The 20,535-nt window shown below is 48.2% G+C and overlaps 1 protein-coding gene across 2 annotated transcripts in view; it reads right to left on the bottom strand.

The window, feature by feature from the left end:
* Positions 1 to 20,238, bottom strand: part of CD164L2 (CD164 molecule like 2) — a 36,097-nt gene extending 15,859 nt beyond the window's left edge. Inside the window, exons 1-4 of one of the 2 annotated variants that reach the window (XM_083628146.1) lie at positions 19,897 to 20,238; positions 5,737 to 5,844; positions 1,885 to 1,962; positions 828 to 917 (exon numbers count right to left, since the gene is read on the bottom strand). In XM_083628146.1, coding sequence (XP_083484272.1) covers positions 828 to 917; positions 1,885 to 1,962; positions 5,737 to 5,844; positions 19,897 to 19,987 — 367 coding nt within the window. In that variant the 5' untranslated portion in view covers positions 19,988 to 20,238. The remainder of the gene's footprint in view (positions 1 to 827; positions 918 to 1,884; positions 1,963 to 5,736; positions 5,845 to 19,896) is intronic. The other variant, XM_083628145.1, reaches the window with a different exon arrangement.
* Positions 20,239 to 20,535: the final 297 nt, after the last annotated feature.

Raw genomic sequence — 20,535 nt, 5'->3', positions numbered from 1 at the left:
TCCTTTGGCCTGCCTTGTTAAGCTTTCTCATCCAAACCAGCGACGGTGTACAGCAAGAGTTGCCAGGCCTCTTGGCAATAGCAAAAGGATCTGTTTTATTTTATTAAAGCCCCTTAATTTTCACCTGAAATAGCGGTGGGAAGTCTTGCTCTCTTCTAAATTGCTGCTAAAAGCACAGTCATTTTTCAAAGGTGAGGTCTGAATGACCCTCCGTGTAGGATTGGGAACATGTTGTGGGCTTGTAGGTGGTAAGATTTGGAGTTAAATTCTAAGCAGAATCTGAACTGAATCATAACAACAACAACAACAACAATTTATTATTTATACCCCGCCCACCTGGTTGGGCTTCCCCAGCCACTCTGGGTGGCTTCCAACAAAGTATTAAAATACAATAATTAATCAAATATTAAAAGCTTCCCTAAACAGGGCTGCCTTCAGATGTCTTCTAAAAGTCCAAATTGTTGGAGAAGCACATATTGCCCTGGATACAATCACACTGAGACTCTGGGTTTAGGAAAACAAGAAAGCTAACATTTATTATTGGAAATAGATGTTTGATAGGAAAGATCCTAGTTCTACTTAGGTAAGGTGACGATGCAGTCAGCCATGCTTGCTCTCACGTCTCAAGGTAAGCTTTGGTCTTGTTCCCTGAGTGACAAGTGTTTACCACAACAGAAGGGCTTGCTAAGGAAAACAGTGCCTGGAGCACATATGACCACCAAGAAGCCGCTCTGCATTCCCCACTTGGAGATGCTCTAGCACTAGCTCACCAACATTCAAACCCTCCCCTTCTCCAGTGCGCAAAAGATAAGGGGACTCACACTTACCAAGTGTGATGATCTCATGCTCCTTAGTGGCTGGCTTTGGAGGCTCTTTGGTGGTTGGCTGTGGAGGTTGCTTGGTGGTTGTTTCGGATGCTAAGAAAAGAACCATCATTAGCGGGGGGGGCGGGGGGGGGGAGGTCAACCCACACCTCTTTCCTACAAGAAAATTTCCCTACCACACATTGCATTATCCAAGCAGATCATCACATTAGAGAAGCACACTCAGGGTTATGCACACTCGGTGACAAGAAAAGCCACACTACATTTATATAAAGCAGAATAATTAGAGCAAACTAATAAAAAAGTAGTCACTCAAATACCTGAAGGGAAGAAGACAAAGATTTGTTATCTACTGCCCCACAGGACAGACCTAGATCTTAATGGAAACCATCTTGCCTGTGTCAAGATACAAACGGCTCCCAATGTCTGCACTTTCTGGAAACTACTGAACATGGTAGGACAAGCTTTCATAGCTGGATAAATGGATATTTGCCACGAGCGAATATTTTGTATTGTTTCAGTTTTGTTTTAAATGCATCTGCTTTTTGTGATTTAACTATTTATTTATTTAGTGCTGTTTTTATTTAGACAGCTGCAGAACATGAATAAATAGACATAAACAGCTGTTAACATGAATAGCTAGGAATGAACCCTTATGTACCTTATAGCAAGAAATTCCATAAAGATGCCTGATAAGATGTCAGTAAGGGCAGCCTGTATTGGATCAGATGGGCAAATGGTTTGAAGAGGACTCCTCCAGCTGGTCATGTGAAAGTGTCCTATATGTCAGAGATAAAGAACCTGTGGCCCTCCAGACCAGGGAGTCTCCCCCCCCCAGCTACTTTTCTGATCCTTCAGGGAGGAAGTGCCACCCCACCCAGAACAGGACATCTCCCTAGTTCTTTCTTGCTTCTGTATCAAGAGTCAGAAGCAAGAAAAATGTTTGAGGAGGTCCTGGTGACCAGGTTCCAGAATGAACAGGCAGAGGCAAAGGTCCTGAGGCAGATGATGAGGCCTAATGGACAGCATGGTGATCAGTGGTTGGGCCGAAAAGCATTACCTTCACACCTGGAAGTGACATTGTAAAAGTGACACTTCTCCTTGGCCGGCTCTCCCTTCACAACACAGGTACCGGAACCTGAGGATAGAAACCAAGTCACATTGAAAATCCTGCATGTCTCCCTCTCCCCCAAACACACATTTCCCCCACTGTTTTATACAGGGCTACACAACCAGAAACAAAGTGAAAGACAAGCCCTATTCTGGGGTTGGCATCACGTGACTGGCATCATGTGCCACGTCTGCCGTCTCCTCTCCCACCCCTGAATGTTGGGTGAAGGTCTGGAGAGTGGAGTCACACATAGATCGCTAGCCAATGAGATGTCCTCCAGATGTTGCTGAACTACAACTCCCATCATCCCTGAACACTGACCATGCTGGCTGGGGCTGATGGGAGTTGCAGTCCAACAACGCTTGGAAGCTGCCATGTTGGCTACCCTCCATGGTCACACCCACATCGTATGGCTTCCTCCAAAGAATCCTGGGAACTGCAGCTTGTTACAGGTCCTGGCCGCATAGACCTACAATTCTAAGCACTCTTAACATAACTCCAGGACTATTAAATTGGTCTAAGAATGCTTCAAATGCATGGTGCAGATGGGACCTTAGGCTCCGGGTGCGATTTAGAATCCTGCTCAGGTCATCTGATCTTCCCCCTCCCCAATGAGTGTGGAAGACGGGGCTGATGCAGATGCAAGAGACGGTGTGGGGAGCTAAGTAGGCATCACCCTGCTGCCCTCCTCACCACACAATTGTGATGGTAAGAGGGAAGCATACCTGGAAAGGGATGCTGCAGTCAACAGGAAACATGATTTAACACAGGAGTGAGTGAGTGAGTGAGTGAGTGAGTAAGTAAGTAAGTAACAACAACAACAACAACATCGTGCCCATCTGACTGGATTGCTTCAGCCACTCTGGGCGGCTTCCAACAAATATAAAAGTATGATAAAACATCAAACATTAAAAACTTCCCTATACAGGGATACACAGTTGTATTAACTAGTAGCACCTTAGAGACGAACTAAGTTTGTTATTGGTATGAGCTTTCGTGTGCATGCACACTTCTTCAGATACATGAAAGCTCATACCAATAACAAACTTAGTTCGTCTCTAAGGTGCAACTGGAAGGAATTATTTTATTTGTTTCGACTATGGCAGACCAACACAGCTACCTACCTGTAACTTGTATTAACTAGATAGTGAAGAATGTGGAGTGGGGAATAAGCACCAGAGGAAATCTTGACAACCCAAACCTTTCCTGAAAGAAGGATCCACTCTAGAGTTTTCTGGGTGGGAGATGCAGCTGCTACCCAAGACTCCTTCACCTGAGATCAGGGGTGGGGAACCTTTGGCCCTCCAGACAGGGGCGAAGGAAGGCTAACCGGCCCCCAGAGCGGGGTGTCGGGAGCGGCGCAAACAGCCCAGCTGCATATGTGCTTGTGGCGTACGTGTGACGCATGCGTGCCGCCGCTACGTACTGCGCATGTGTGTGCGCCATACGTAGCATGCACAGTAGATAGTGGCACTGCGCATGCGCCGTGGGGCGGTTTGCCGACAGTGCTGCTCGAGCACCATATGGACAGCGGTGGGATCCCTCCGTCGCTGGTGCAGTCACAAGCGTAGGATCCTCGGCTCACGACGGCTGCGCGATTTTGGCAGCTTGCGCTGCTGCGGCCAGGGCGGCGGGGCGAGCCCCCCGCAGAGTGCCTTCTTGTCACTCCCCTTAGAGATGGCACCCAGGGGGCACCGCACCCCCCCCACCATTGGCTATACTTCCTGGGACTGTTTGAGCTACAAGGACCAAAGGTCTGACTCAGAAGGCAGCTTCTTGTATTGGGAAGCAGCCGTAGCTCAATGGCTGAGCATCTGTTCTGCATGCAGAAGGCCCCGGGATTCTTTCCTTAGCACCTCAGTCTGGGAAAGAGCACAGGCTGAGATCCTAGAGAACAGCTGCCAGTCAGTGTGGACAATGTTGAGGTGGATGGACCAATGGTCTGACTGTGTATAAGGCAGGTTCCTATGTTCCTAACCAAATCTCTTCCATCTTTCGCCTTGCCCTTCTTCCACCTGCTGTAGCAAGTAGGGCTCCAGGTAGTCTGCACACCTGATGAAGTGGACAAAAGGGCCAGGTAGCAGCAAGGAAATGGGCAAGACACCACCCTGTTCCTTCTCCGTACAAAGATAAGCACTTCGGCAGGAGCTTCCAGGACAACGTTGTGAGATGGGAGTTTGTTTCTGAACCAGCAGAGAGCAGAAGGCTGTATCTTTGTGGCTCCCATCTATCTATCCCCCTGGGGATGGCAGTCATGGCAACAAATGAAGTACACAAACCGACACAGATGCAGAGCTTGAGGCGATTCCACTCAGAGGGGTAGCCACAAACTCCCAGCAAAATGGAAGGAGGGATTTCCAAGTATCAGCCAGGGCATAGACCTTAAAGTAGCAAGGCCCTTTGCCTTTTGCTTTCAAGCAAGACAAGCGGAAGGCAGAAGGCCATGTAAAGGATGCCAGATCAGGCCTAAGGCATCCTTTCCCTACTTGTGACTCCCAGTGACTTTTATTCAGAGGCATATTGCCTCTTGCACATCCAGCAAGTCAGGGACTGAGTGGTCCTTGGAGAAGGTGGCAACTGATGAAGCACAAGGATATGCGCCAGAGATTCTGGCACCTCCAGTGAGAAGGGGCCGGTGGCCCCATTGGAGAGCCAGAACCAGCCAGAGAAGACAGTAAAGGGCTGGATGCACCATTTTGTGGCTTCCTCACATCTTGGTAATTTGTAAGGTGGGGTGGCCCTTGCAGACTGCTCAGAGGAACAAAGGGAAGCGGTCAGGCTATTTCTCTATCTAGTCCAGTATTGTCTATCCAAGTCTCAGAAGAGGGTCTTTCCCATCATCTGGTTGGTGCCGAATCCTTTTAACAAAAGATGGTAGGGATTGAACCTTGAGACCTTCTGCATACAAGGCCTGGTCCTAGGCTATGGTCTGAAGGTCCACAAAGCCACCAGCTAAGCAGGTTAGGGTCTGGTCAGTGCCTGGATGGGTGACCACCTGGAAATTACATTGTCTTGGTTTCAGTGATGCATGAGATGTACATATTTAGGGCTGCCAGACGTCTGGGTTCTCCCAGACATGTCTGGGAATCGCTCTGCAAAATGGCGTCCAGGTGGATTTTTGCTGAATCGGCAAAATGTCCTGGAAAACCCGGATGTATGGCAAGTTGGGCTAGTTTTTTTTACAAAAAACTTTAAAAATCAAAGACAAGTCCCAAAACGATTTGGGGGGCACTCAACAACTTCGATTTTTACTTTTGGAGACGTACACAGCATCTCCACTCCATGTATGAAGAGACGTTCAGGTGCTGGAAGAGCTTGACGCAGCTCCTGCTCCTCCCTGATGACCTCCACCCATCCTCTCTAGCTCTCCAACTGCCTGCCCCTTACTCCCAAACCATTTCTTCTCTTCCTGGGACCCTGGAGAGCTGCTGCCAGTCAAAGTAGACAATATTGAGCTGAAGAAGTAACCACAGCGCAATGGCAGAGCACATGCATCATCCACTGAAAAGAGGTGGCAGGTGATGGTAAGTCAGAGCAGACAATACTGAGCTAGGTGAGCAAATCATTGGACCTGGCAGCATTATGTAGCATGCACACCATGACGGAATTCTTCAACCATCTGGGGGAGAAGAGGGAAGCCATTACAAAAACTCAAAGCACTGGGAGGATAAGGCAGGGAAATGGAATTACTTTAGGCAAATATGTTCCACTTTGCAGAGAACATGTAGAATTGGGCCATTCTTTGTAAGGTATATGAACTGAGTTTTTGGCAAGCATCCCCCACCACCTGCTGCAGCTTACCTGGCTTCTCCTCAGACTCTCGGCAGTGCATCCACATGCAGTTCGTGATGTTCAGAGTAGCATCTCCTTCAATGCACTTGTCACATGACTCCAATTCTTTGCATTCTCCTGCAAAACAGCAAAAAAGGAACAGGCTGAGTTTTCAGGCAAGTATGAATCCTGCATTGCCACTTTGGAGCAGGCTGCAAGAGAAAACAAAAAACAGGAAGTGGAGCACTATGTGGTCTGGGGTTGTATAGATACCCAACGGCCTGTTGATTTCTGGAGACTTTGCCCCACATTTTGCCTGCGGTCCTGTATGCTACAGCCCCCACTAGTAGTAAAACTGTAAAGACACACACACACAGAAACACACACACACAAATATACGCAAGCCTAGATATAACAAAGGCTTCAGAGATGGAATCCTCTGGTATCTGATACTCACTGTGCTATACTGCCTCTGAACATGGAAGACTTATTTAGATATCATGGTTTGATTTGATTTCATGTCAGTGGTACCTCTTGTTATGTACTTAATTCATTCCGGAGGTCCGTTCTTAACCTGAAACCGTTCTTAATCTGAGGTACCACTTTAGCTAATGGGGCCTCCCACTACCGCTGCGCCACTGCCGCACAATTTCTGTTCTCATCCTGAGGTAAAGTTCTTAACCCGAGGTACTACTTCAGGGTTAGCAGAGTCTGTAACCTGAAGTGTTTGTAACCTGAGGTGTTTGTAACCCAAGGTACCACTGTATTCATAAAATGCATATGTCACTTAATGGGAAAAATAATAATAATATCTCTTAACTGAGGCCCAAACCATCAGCCCACCAGGCACCAACTGCTGTTTGGTCAGCAGCCATTCCAGCCAGCCATGAGAAAAACAATCACATAATTTGGAACTTTAGCGCTTGAATTTTTGCTTACTTTCCCCCTTTAGTATCCGGTCTATCCGACTGTGAGCCCCCAGGCTAGCAGGGACTGCTGTAGTCTGGAAAACATCTGTGCCATGTTTCTAAGATGTTAGGTGCTGTACAAATCACCACCACCGCCATCAGTTTCGTTATCAAGACACTGTGAATTCTATTATCAGCTATACATACAGAAATATTTTTAAAGCTGCTGCCTATTACAGCTGTGGCAACATGCTAGAAGAGTACCCAGCTATCTGGAGGAGATTGCACTGAATGTACCGTACCCAGAAGAGCTGCCTGCATGCACGACACATGCGGAATGAGCTCTCACCAAACTCGCCTGTTTTATGTATTGATGCTGACCTGCCAGTGGCGGAACTGCCAAGAGTCTCTGCATGCTGGAGCACAGATAAGGCTGCAGCGCATGGAAGCTTATTCAACTTTTATTAAACCCATAAATGTTGGATTACATTTCTGCCACTGTACTCCATGCTCAATAAGTCAGCTGGCCTTCGGGAGACGAAGGCTTTCGGTTGAACAGGAGAAGATCAGAAACTGTCGGTGACCTGACTCCCCTTACATCAGGAGTAGGGAGCCATTTCCAGACCAAGGGCCCCATTCCCTCCTGGGGCAGACTCTCAGGGGCCACGTGCAAGTGTTGGGTGGGGCCAAAGGCAAAAGGGGGTGGAGCAATGGATGCACACACCCCTCTCTACCCTCCCTCCAGGCAAGCAAGAGGTGTTATCAGAGTTCAAGGGCACATTCCAGACAAGCAAAAGCACTCAAAGAGGCTGGGAAGCAGGGCCAGTGAGGGGCATGGCCTGGGACAGTTCCAAGGGCCGGACAGAGTGGTGTGTAAAGGTAAAGGGAAAACCTGACCATTAGGTCCAGTCGTGGCCGACTCTGGGGTTGTGGCGCTCATCTCGCTTTATTGGTTGAGGGAGCCGGTGTACAGCTTCTGGGTCATGTGGCCAGCATGACTAAGCCGCTTCTGGCGAACCACAGCAGCGCATGGAAACACCGGTTACCTTCCCGCCGGAGCGGTACCTATTTATCTATTTGCACTTTGACATGCTTTCGAACTGCTAGGTGGGCAGGAGCAGGGACCGAGCAATGGGAGCTCACCCTGTCGCGGGGATTCGAACTGCCGACCTTCTGATTGGCAAGTCCTAGGCTCTCTGGTTTAACCCACAGTGCCACCCGCGTCCCTTAGAGTGGTGTGTAGGGCCACCCAAAAGCTGGCAACCTCTATTGCAAAAAAGAAGAAGAAAAGGATTCAAAACACTTCAAAGTGTGGAAACTTCACATCATTGAAAACTAGATGGGTCTCTAATACAATTTGCAAACTTTTGAAACGTTATCTGCTTCACACAGGCTAAGTTATATAGACCTGCTTTTATTTTATCTATTGATTTATTACTACACCAATATCTCAACTTTTCCCCAGGGAGCTGACAGTGCCAGGCATAGTTCTTTCCCAGTACCTTGTATCTTAGTGGGTTGTTTTTGTTTTGATTATGCATTTTGTGTTTTTATATTGTGATTTTATGTTGTAACTGCCCTGAGACCTTTGAGTATAGGGCAGTATACAAATTTTAACAACAACAACAATCCTCACAGGCTAGGCTAAGAGAAGGGAAGCCAAAAAAATGCCCTCCAGATATTGTTGGACTCCCAGCTCACATCAGTCTCCGACAGCATAACCAACGGGGAGAGATGACGGCAACTGTTGTCCAACAACGTTTAGATGACATCACGTTGGCTACCCCAACATGCTGCCTAATACCGAGTGAGACCATTGGTCCATCTAGCCCAGTACTGGCTAAACTGAGTGGTAGAAGCTCTCCAGGATTTCAGACTGGGGACATTCTCTGCCCCACCTGAGCTGCCAGGGGTCCAACCTGGGACTTTCTGCAAACACTGCAGATGCTCTACCACTGAGTGGCAGCCCTCATGACTGTCTCAAGATCACTCGGTGAGCTTTGTAGTTAAGAGGGGATTTAAACCCTGCTCTGCCAAGTGCAACACTCTTAACTGCTAAACCACACTGTCTCTCTTTTCTGACAGCTGTTTCCTTTAAGTTGACCATGATAAGCAGCAGCAGTGAATTATGGGGCAAAGCAGTTATACAGCCAAGAGCAAACTATTTCTATTACCCTTCCTTAAAAGGGCCCACTTGTCATATTTAAAACAATTTTCAAAATGCTTCCAAGCAAGAAACTTTACACACACACACAGCCACAAACGCAGCTTAGCTGCAAAAGGAACTATGATCCCAGCTACGTCAATGTAACCTTCCCTTCCAAGTGTGGCCAAAAGTTCCTGTAGCCTTTGGTGAAACCCAATACGACTTTGCATCAAGCATGACCGAATCTAATTAAAGCCCACACAACACCTCTCCATTTCAGCTTAGGGCTGGCGCAATCTGCAGGCTCAGGCTTTTAATATCTGCTTCCAAACCCTTGTCGGTCTTCCACTCTGTACCCATTTTTAATTATAATCCTAAATTATATTTTTTGACCACCCTTCAACCCAGGTTCTCATACAAAGAATCCTGCGAAAAGCAACACGTAAACAATGAAATCGTTTTTAAGATAACCAACTCATAGTTCAGTTACAAACACTTCATTTATTTCATTTATATCCCACCTTCTCTCCAAAGAACTCAAGGTGGCATACGTGGTTCTCCCCTTGCTATCAGAGTTACAGATTTCTTGCTTAGCTTCTAGCCTCATTGGTCCTAACAATGGCTTCCTTTAGTTAAAACTTGCAACTCCTATACTAGAATAGATGGGGGATGATGGGAAAGAATGAATGGTTAAACTCCCCCACCCACATTCCTTCCATCTACCATGACATACATTAATCCTAAATCCTATTACCATCGAATGCCATTTCTTTATGGCAGCCCCCTCCCTCGCCCCACATCCAGTTGCTGACACTCAATTTTTCAAAAAGAAAAAATGAGCTAGGAAAAAAACCGTGAGTCACAGCTTATTAATAGCAAATCCGTAGCTTTGTTTTATGAAATCTACCTAGAGAATTCTTTTCACTCCCCCATCAGAGATTATGCTTCAGCATGCCAATAGAACGAGATTCAAAAGAGGATTTATACTGGCAAGTTTCTCTCCCGGTCATAAAAATATGCTATGATAATTTTACATACGAAAGGAAGCAAGGTTTGGAACTAGTTTGGGCAAGGCAATAAAAGAGGTCAGTTTCTGAGGATGCTGCATTTTTGTTAGGGCCCTCCAGTTGTTGTTGGATTCTTACTCCCATCATTCCCAACCACCCTGCAGACGGGGGCTGATGGGAGTTGGAGTTTGACAACTAGGACACAAGTCCTTGTTCTAATCAAACCTCAGGTGCCTGAGGGTTTGGTTTTTTAGCCATATGTTAAAGAGCATTTTACCAGGACCAGGGAGACCAGGGCCAAAATCCCCACTTAGCCATGAAGCTCACTGGGTGATTTGGGACCAGCCATTGCCTCTCAGCCTAACAGCTTTTAAAAGGGGGCAAGATAAATTCAGGGACGCGGGTGGTGCTGTGGGTTAAACCACAGAGCCTAGGACTTGCCAATCAGAAGGTCGGTGGTTTGGATCCCCGTGACGGGGTGAGCTCCCGTTGCTCGGTCCCTGCTCCTGCCAACCTAGCAGTTTGAAAGCACGTCAAAGTGCAAGTAGATAAATAGGTACCTCTGATGGGAAGGTAAACGGCATTTCCGTGCGCTGCTCTGTTTCGCCAGAAGCGGTTTAGTCATGCTGGCCACATGACCCGGAAGCTGTACGCCGGCTCCCTCGGCCAATAAAGCGAGATGAGCGCTGCAACCCCAGATTCGGCCACGACTGGACCTAATGGTCAGGGGTCCCTTTAAGATAAATTCATTGGAGATCAAGGCCACTGGTCACCACGGCTGTATGAAGTCTCTACCACCTGAGGCTCCATCTCTCTAAATACCAGTTGCCAGGGAACAACACAGCCTTTGTGTGTTCTCCTCTCCAAGACCCTGCTGCCTTTCTTCTCTGTTTGATGAATAGTTTTGTTGATATGTGGAAATTTACACATCAGCCACACAGCAGTTAGTTAAAGGATATTCTGGGCATAGGGTTAAATATGAGAGAATGTATTGCCTATCCTTGAATGCAACCACATTTTATTTCTTTATTACATTTATATCCCACCTTCCCTCCAAGGGGCTCATGATGCTGTATGTAGCTCTCTTCCCCCTCCCCATTTAATCCCCAACAACCCTACAAGGCGAGGCAGAGACTGGACGACTGGCCCAAGGCCACCCAGTGACAGCTTCGTGACCGAGCGGGGATTTGAGCCCAGATGAGCTCTTGCTCTGAGCTGAAAATGTGGCAGTTCTGTGCGAGCAGGAGGGGTCTGAAGAGGTCTAACTGCGCTGCCCCGACCCTCCAAATATCCTTTAAAAAATCACACTGGTGAGATGTATCTAAGAAATCTGCCAATCGGCCTGCTCCCACAGGGCTTACTTCCGAGTCGGCACACACAGGACAGGAAAGAATTTGGAACTGGGAGGCAACGGTAAGCAGGTGACACCCACTCACTTGGAGCTGACTTGTCAACAAGCAATGGATAGGTGTCCAAGTCAGCGTGAGTCTTTTCTGCTCATGCGAATATACAAGTTAACCAATTACCTTTCCACGGTGGAAAAGTTCAAAAGCTGACGGGGCCTATTGCCATGGATACGGGATTCTGACTACAGAGCTTTGCCTAGCAGTGAGGGACTGGCACTGTAGCCAATCAGGAAGCGGGACTTTGCTCTCCAGATTTCTGGCAGGTTTCGACAAGTCGAGTTATTTTTATCGTGGCAAAAGGAAAGATGCTCACAAATCAGACGCTTTACTTGACTCCTCTGAATCCTGGCATGCTTTATCGGACAGCAAGAGGCATGTGGGGGGTGGAGTGTGTGTGTGTGCGCGCGCATATGTAGAGAGCGCACCGGCTGTTTCAAAATCTCTCTCAATCTGTTTCAGCCACACTACAGATGGGGCCTCAAACAGTAACCCCCAGAATAAGCAAATCACTGCGAGGGAAAGCGTTAACGAAAGTTATTCCCACTTTCCCATCTGCAGGACCGTGGGCAGTTATGGGCATCCACGAGGCTGCAATTCTGTGCAGGCACTTGGAAGCAAACCCCATTCAAATCAGAGTGAGGTAAAACGGGCATCAGAGAGAGCTGCAGGACTTCTTTGCAAGCATGGGGGAAGGGCCATAGCTCAGTGGAAGAACATCTGCCTTGCATGCAGAAGGTCCCAAGTTCAATCCCTGGCATCTCCAGGTAGGGCTAGGGATTGTTAGGATATTTCCGTTCCGCCTTAAAAGGGAGCAGGCTTTGTGAGTCACAGAGTCTGTGTATTTCTTGTTCACAGGATGTTTCTGTTGTGTCTATGCTTTCGTTTCTCTCTTCTTTGCCTGAACACGCAAGCAGGCAGTCATGTTTTTCTTTGTTCTGACCAACGCTGAATAAACTTGGAAAAATGCTCTCCTGCTGTGCATCTTTCGCTGTGTGAATTCTGCTGATAGAGCGTGCATCAGCCCAGGAATGTGGCAATCTATTTCTGGAGCTCGTGTCGCTAATTGCTGATACTGCGTGTCTACGGGAGATCGATGGACGTCCGGAGACGACGTGGAGTCATGATGGACTTTATCTCCCTGGCAGTATCGCAACAGGGATGTCCCCTTCCTGAAACTCTGAAGTCACTGCTCAGTAGACAAAACCAAGCTAGATGGACCAATGGTCTCACTTGGTATAAGAGGACAAGGCCCTTGTACCTTTGAAAGGTGTGCAGAAGAATTTTGGTTAGGGCAGCTTCTGCAGGGCAAACTGCCCGCACGCTGAAATTTCCTCTTCTTGCACAGCTGGTAAAAAAGAGAAAACCATGCAAGAACCCCAGCACCTTCCTTGGTCGCCTGGTCTTTGCACCTCTTGCAAAACATTCAGCAAACGCCACCATTCATCTATAGAGTTGGATGACATCCTGTGCTATCCACAGATTGCTTCCAAGCCATTTTCAGAAAGAGCAAAGACCAAAGGAATGCAAGAGTCTACAGAATGTGCTTTTTGGCTCCAGTTAAGGTGAGTTGCACCTTCCAATTTCCCATGATGATCACTCTCAAGGTAGCCAAGGTAGTGCCCTCCATCCGTTGTTGGGAACTACAACTCCCATCAGCCACCTGCACCCCCACAATGTGGCTAATAGCAAGAAATGATGGGAGTTTTATTTATTTGAAATGCACCATGTTGACTGCCCTGGATCCTTGCTGTGCACTGCCCTGAGATCTGCAGACAAAAGGTAGTATCCAAATTTAATAAATAACAGTAATAATAATGATGCTGAGACACCTCCAAGATATTCAGTGGTGCCCACTGGGACAGGTAAGCCAGAAGGCACAGAGAACAGCAGCAGGTGGCACCAAGGCCATTGAGAAGTCTTTCTCACACCCTCCTCCCTCCTGAGTTTACAAGGCCAACACAGAGTGCCACCCCCATGGAATGGTTGTAAGGAAGAAGGCAGGCAGAGAGGCTGGCTGAAGGGAGAATATGTCGATGGGGCAGTGCCTCATTGACCCTAATGGACTAGCCTCCACTGAAGAGACATTGACTTGCATCCTACCTTCAATGAAAACTCCCATCATCACGGCTCCGTTGGGGCAACTGGAATTATCCCACAATTGTTTCCTCCCACTACCAGAAACTCAAAGAGGCATATCACTAACTATGAGCATTGAAACAGCTCTTATGGGGCAGGCAGGTCAGCATTGGCTCCAGTCTTTCAGACATGATGCCTTCAAGGGGGCTACCTCTTCCTCTTTGCTGCTACTGCTGCTGCTGCCACCCACACCCTTGCTCTCCTCTCCCTCTCTGCTTCCAAAGGAGAGGGTGAGGCAAGCAGAACCTGGTACTCCTTTCTTTTGTCCCTGCTGCCACTCCCTCACTTGGAGAGGGAAAGAGGTAACACAGAGAGGATGTTGCACTCCCAACTCACACCAGCATATAGCCAAGGGTCAGGTAGGTGAGAGATGGAGTCCCAACAACATTTGGATGGATGGTCAAACATGCCCCATCTCTGCAAGGAGTTCACTTGCAGAATCACCTTACCCCATGTATGCAGACCGCGATCTGTGCAGCTGCTACTCTTACAGGTGCCATACTCCTTCTGCACTTGTGAGAAGTTGATTTTTTAGTGTTGCATCACCGACACATTGGGACTCCCTGCCTATTGACACCAGGCAGGTACCTTTGCTGGCCTCTTTTCAGCACTTGTGTTTGTTTAGGCAAGCCTATCCAGATCTCTAGGGTGGTGACATGTGTTTTAATCTATTTTTGCTTGATTCAAATCAGCTTTGGAATGTCCTTAAATACATGTTATGATCATCTTGATGTTTTTAATTTATTTTTGCAAACCGCTTGGAGGTTTTATTACAGTCAAGCAGCATGTAAATGTTGCAAAGTAAATAAAATTTATTAAGGGGAACACGGTTAGGGGGCTCTGGGAGTTAGCAGTGGGTGGCTGCAAGGGGCATGGGAGATGCTCAAAGAAGTTGATCCCTGATGCTGATTGACCATGCATGCATGTTTGCAGCTGAAAGTTAAAATAGCCCTCTGCTGTGCTAGTCTCTCCTATGCAGCTACTTACAAAACCAAGGAGGGAAAAGGAAACTTGCGAGTCGGCAGTGAGACAAGGGTCTCAGCAGTGTCACAGATCTCCACTCAATTAAATGCCGGCTCACAGCAGAGCCTTGCTTTCTGCATGGAACATTCAGATACCCTGAGAGAACAAGTGACTAGATGCATTATTAAGGGAGAACCAGTTCTGGCAGTTTTAATACCTGCATAGAAGGGGGACATCCAGGGAGTGCAATTTTTCACCTGAGTTGCGCTTGGGTCATTAGCAACCTGCACTTGCCACAATCTCCTGCAGTTCCCCGCAGGAGCTGTGCTCTTGAATCAGAAACCCGACTACATTAGTTCAGGCACTGACAACCTCAAGGCTGAATTACCACAATGTGTTCTGTGTGGGGCTGCCCTCGGATCTGGTCTGGAGATGGGAAGAGACTACAGCCAATGTATGACACCCGTGCTAAAAGACCTGCACTGGCTTCCCGTCTTCTACTGAGCCAGGTTCAAGGTTCTTGAAGAAGTGCAAGCCTTGAACAGCTTAAGCTCAGGATACCTTTAGGTATCACCAACATCATCTGGGGCAGCACTATTAGTGGCTCCCAATGGTGCAGAAGCATGACTCACATCAACGTGAGCCTTCAGGAAAGTGGGCCCGAATCTCTGGATCGCCGTCCCAGTAGAAACCAGGCAGGCACCACCCTGGCGAAGTTTCAAATGCCAAAATGGTTTTATTTGAGGAGTGCAGCTCTGATGTTCTCCCCTCCTACAGATGTTTCAATCTATGCTTTATATTTTGTACGTTGTATTTTGTCTTCTTTGTAAGTCGTTTTAAGGCACCTGTGAAAAGCAGGTTGCATATTTTAAAAACAAACTGTAACAGTTTGCTGCTTTCTAAACAAGTCAAGCACAGAGGAATGACACATAAGTAAGGAAGTAAAGTCAAATAGCAAAAGATCCAGGAGAGATCCCTGGATTTAAAGCACTTGTACAACTACCCCTTTTGCTGTAGTTGTTAAATGACTTGTGCTTACTCTAGCTGCTGAACAGAGACACCCCACTTCTATACAGGTGTTAAAAGTGCCAGACCTGAATGCATCTGGTCACTTGAAGGAATACCAGTTGCTCGCTCAAGGCAGCTAATGGGACACCAATGGCTAACAGGTGTGCCATGCAGTATAGTGGGAAAAGGACTGAACTAGGAAACTTGCACCCCAATCTATCCATGCTTACTAAAGTCAGCCTGACAACTGAATGGAACTCACTGGGGAAAAAGCACACACAGAATTCTAGGCTTAGGTTTCCCTGGGTGACCTGGGACAAACCATTTTCTACGGGTCCCCTCTGCAAAACGGGAACAGCAGCACCTTCCTTGCAGGGGCCCTGAAAAGATGGGTGAAAAGGATTGTACAGAACTTAGCACGTTAAAAAGAGCTTTTTGGGGAAAATTAGGGCAAAGGCCTTGTCAACTCAAACATCAAGGCATTCCAAATGGAATGTACAGTAGTTTGCTGCCTTATACGGAGTCATCAGACCAGTTGTTCATTTAGTACAGTCCTGTCTACACATGAATGGCAATGGCTCCCCAGGTTTACAGGGAGGGAGATGGCAGGGATTAAATCTGGGACCTTCTGTATGCAAAGCAGATGCTCTACCACTGAGACCAGGCCCACCCCTTGAAGAATCAGGGAGCCTTTTGTTTTTCTGGGGTAATTTTCTTGGGATGAGCCCAAGGGATCTTGGGAGGGGGGCATTTTTAAAGCACTTGTACAACACTTGTCGTCCTTTGCTTTAAAGCCTTTTCTGCTTCTTTGAGAGGTCACTTATTTACCGTCTCTCCTTTCCCGTCCCAACCCCAAGGACTCAGATTACACTTACAATGCATCCAACTGTCACTGGCACCCTAACAACAACTTCACAACATTAATTAGGCAACAGCAACTTGGCAAAGGCTTGGTGCCAAGGTTACACCTAGGGCTCAGTGGTACAGATCCATAGTGAGAGAGGACACATAGATAAAGTGTTGATTCACTTCCTCAGCCAACAGGCATCCTGGAAAACCTTAAGTGACAGGTTTGCAGAGCACATGTCAACCAGAGAGGCCACTGAATGTTAGGTTGTTCATACAAACAAAGGAACATAGGAGGTTTCCATATATCCAGCCAAACCATTGGCATAGCCAACTTAGTATTGCCTACACTGACTGGAAGCACCTCTCCAGGGTTTCAGATGGGGGACATTTTTAGCCCTAACTGGGGATGCTAAGGATTGAACTTGGGACCTTCTGCATGCAAAGCAGGCTGAAAAACCACCCAGAGTAGGAGAAAAGCAACTGTGGGAGCCCTTTTTTCTCAGGTTACAACATTACTAAAAAGCAATAAATGCCCTAGATTGAACACTGAGAGGGATGAGAGCTAAATAATGCTAACATGCATCTTCTGTGGAGGAAACTCTGAAGAGGGCCTACTTAGTGGTGGCTCCCCAGTTGTGTAACATACTCTGCAAGGAAGTTGGCCTAGAACATACCTTGTGGTCTATTTTATCAACAGGCAAAGTTATTTCTATTTCTCAGAGCTTTCTAGATTCAGTCTGCTGCATAAAGATTAACAGAGACAGTACTGGATAGGTTTCCCTGGGTAGAACATTCCACAGGCAGGGGCCACCACTGAAAAGACCACCTTGTACACCTCCCTCAGGTGCAGCACCCAGAGAAAGGCCTCCGATGAAAACGTTAATTTCTCTCCATTAGTCTGCTTTTGCAAGCAGCTCAAACACTCACAGCTGCACTGTCCTACACAAAGGTAAGAGCAGGCTGTTTCATGCAAATGTGTTCCACTTATTACCAGGTTAAGTGAGTATAGATGCAAATCAGACATTCATATGTACAAATGAATGCCTGACGTTCCCCATAACCCTTTCCCTCCAAAGAGGAACATGGCTGGATGGCAGATCTTTGCTGAATTAGGAACACAGGAAATTCTCTTATTACTGATTCCTTCTTATTACCTTGTTCAGGACCTACTATGCTGGCCGGCAGTGTGCGGCTTCTCCAGGGATTCAGGCAGGGGGGTGGCATTCCCAGCCCCACCTGGAGATGCTGGGGATTGAACCTGGCACCTTCTACAGCCACTCCCTTAAATTACACACCCATTTGACCAGTGGCTGGGCTCACATACAGTTTTCTGTGTGGTGGCATGCCTTCACAGAGTGTCCAAGTGCAAAGGTGGATAGGGCTTCTGAACTTTTAATAAGCAGAAGATGACATTTCTGCAAGTGCAACCTGTATGACAAAGCTACACCTGCTCAGATTTCCTCTTCTACACAACTACTAAAGGTGCAGAAGGCCTGTCCTGTTTTTCATCCGGACAGCCTACTACTTCCCAAGGCTCGGGCCCACTCAGCATCCCAGGCAGCATCCCAGCCTGCACCTGAATTAGCACTGGGGTGACCAGCAGAAGAATGTGCAAATTTAAGAAGCCCTGCATCAACATAAGAAGAGTCGGTTGGATCAGGCCATTGGCCCACATGGCTCAGCGGCTAACCAGGAGCTTATGGGAAACCCACAAACAAAACCTGAGCACAGGCGAAATCTCTGCCCCCACTCAGTGGTTTCTAGCAACATCCAGAACCATGGAGGCAGAACATAGCACATACGTGTAGTAGCCATGGATAGCCGTATCCCCCGTTTATTTGTATAATCCTCTTTTAAAGTCATCTAAGTTAGTGGCCATAATTGCCTCCTGTGGGAACACAGTTTAACTATTCACTTTGTGTAGCATTTTATAATAATAATAATAATAATTTATTATTTATACCCCGCCCATCTGGCTGGGCCTCCCCAGCCACTCTGGGCGGCTTCCATAAAAACCAAAAATACAGTAAAATATCACACGTTAAAAACTTCCCTGAACAGGGCTGCCTTAAGATGTCTTCTGAATGTCAGGTAGTTGTTTATCGCTTTGACATCTGCTGGAAGGGCGCTCCACAGGGCGGGCGCCACTACCGAGAAGGCCCTCTGCCTGGTTCCCTGTAGCTTTGCTTCTCGCAATGAGGGAACCGCCAGAAGGCCCTCGGCGCTGGACCTCAGCGTCCGGGCAGAATGATGGGGGTGGAGACGCTCCTTCAGGTATACTGGACCAAGGCCGTTTTCTTTTATCTGTCCTGTATCTTCCAACATTCAGCTACACTAGATGTCTACGAATTCACAAGTTATAAAGGGACGGAGCGTTTCCCTACCTACCTTCTCCACGCCATGTCTAATTTAATCAGTGGCGTGCGGGGGGGGGGGGCCGGCCGCACCGGGTGCAACATCTGGGGTTAGGGCAAATCCACGGGTTAGGGGGCGCAAATTACTTGCCTTGCCCCGGGTGCTGACAACCCACGCTACGCCACTGAATTTAATACATTCCTATTATGTTGCCTCTTACTTGCTTTTTCTCAAAACTGAAAAACACGCAAACACTGCAACCTTTCTTCATAGGGGAGTTGCTTGAGCATTTTGGCTGCCCTTTCCTAAACATTTCCCAACTCTACAAGATCATTTTTGAGGCGAGAAGTGGCAAGAACTGTACCCAGCATTTGCATTACGATATCAGCTTATTAATTTCCAATTCTTTCAGGAATGATCGCTAGCGTGGAATTTGCCTGTTTCCACACCTGCCACATAGCAGGCCTATATTTTCATTCCAATGTGACAGAAAGGGATATCTATTCTATGAATTATCCAGGTCTGTGGATGAGCAATTCCTGTGTGCCAAGCTTCTCTTAAATCAAATGCTAAACATCCATTTGCACACTGGCTATACATTTGGCCTATCAAGCATCAAACTTTGAGAAGAGAAAGCTGGTTTCAAACCTAGAGTGGCTCCACTCAGTGCGCTTGGGTCCCTCTCTCTCTCAGAGACACACACACACAGCAGTGGAACCCACCTCAAAGGATTGTTGTGACGATTAATGGGGACAACGGCAGGAATGTTGCTCTGAATTCCTCCAAAGCTCAAGATTAAGAATAAAACCAAAATGATGGCCTATATACACAGCATGAACGCCAACATGAGAGTGACTTCTTCTAAAAGCAGAGATGAAAAACTTGTGGCCCTCAAGCTGTTGCTGGACTCTTAAGTCCCACCATCCCGGCCGTACTGGGGCTGCTGGGAGTTGGAGTCCAACGAACACGCGTGCAACGGCAATTCAGAAGAGCAGGCGCTGCTCTTTGGTTAAGAAATGAACCAAGGAGAGAACTTCCAAGTCCTTTCCCGGAGAGGCTCCTCGTGGATCAAAGTACAGTAACGCCTTATTACCCACTAAAGAGCCGCAAGTAACGTCGAGTCTCTCGCGGAGCGATGGTCGGGTTGGTCCAACCCTGTCCCAGGAAGCAAACTCGCCCGCCTACCGCTAGGTCCTCTAGTGAGTGGCTCGGAGGAACCGGCCGTTGGCCCACGATCCAGCCCACCTCGGGGAAAGCGAGAGCTCCAAAACTTCCCGCGCGCACGCTGCCCCCCTTCCGAGAGCGAGAGAGACCTCCCCCAGTGGAGGGGGCTGGGGTGGAATAGAATGGGGCTTAGGAAGGGCGGGGGGGGGGGGAGAGAGACAGACAAACACACGCCGGATCTCACCCACCTGCCTGGCTGGGGACCCCGCCGTGCGCGCAAATCAGGGCGCAGAGGAGCGCCGCCCGCAGGTGCCAGGCGCGGGCCGCAGCAGGAGGCATGTCTGGGTCCTCTCCGGAGCAAGCAGCAGCGCCAGCAGCGAGCGCCCAGCTCAGAGTGGCGCTTGTTTTTCACTTTGGGAACAATGATCGCCTGTAAAGTGATCGGGGCTCCCGGGGACGCAGCCGAGCAGCAGCAGCAGCAAGAGGAGGCGGCGGCGAGTGGCGAGCAGAGGCGCGCACGGGCGGGGACCGAGGGAGGAATTCAAGGGGGTGGGGCAGGCAGGTGCGCCGGCGGGGCTCTAGCAGCTCCGCCCCCGCCGGAGAGGGGCGGGTCCTCGCCGCCCTCGCACGCCGCGGCGCGCGTCCGTTTCTTATGCTGAGGAGCCGCCGTGCGTAAACGGAACCCAAAGAGCCTTCGCCAAAACAAAGAGTTCGCCCGCTTAATTTGAGCTGCTGCAATTAAGAAGCAGGCTCCATCCTGGAAGTTTTATACGGTAATGATGAATAAAAAGGTGTCCATGCGCGCGTGCAGTGTGTTTTTCTCCCCCACCCACTCTGCACATGATCCCAGGCCTGCCCTGGAGGTTTTGCTACCTGCAGTAATTAGG

Source organism: Podarcis filfolensis (genome assembly GCF_964270895.1).
Source record: "Podarcis filfolensis genome assembly, chromosome: 8".
Taxonomy (NCBI): Eukaryota; Metazoa; Chordata; class Lepidosauria; order Squamata; family Lacertidae; genus Podarcis; species Podarcis filfolensis.
Note: the sequence above shows the minus strand (reverse complement) of the source record. Positions and strands in the feature narration are given on the sequence as shown.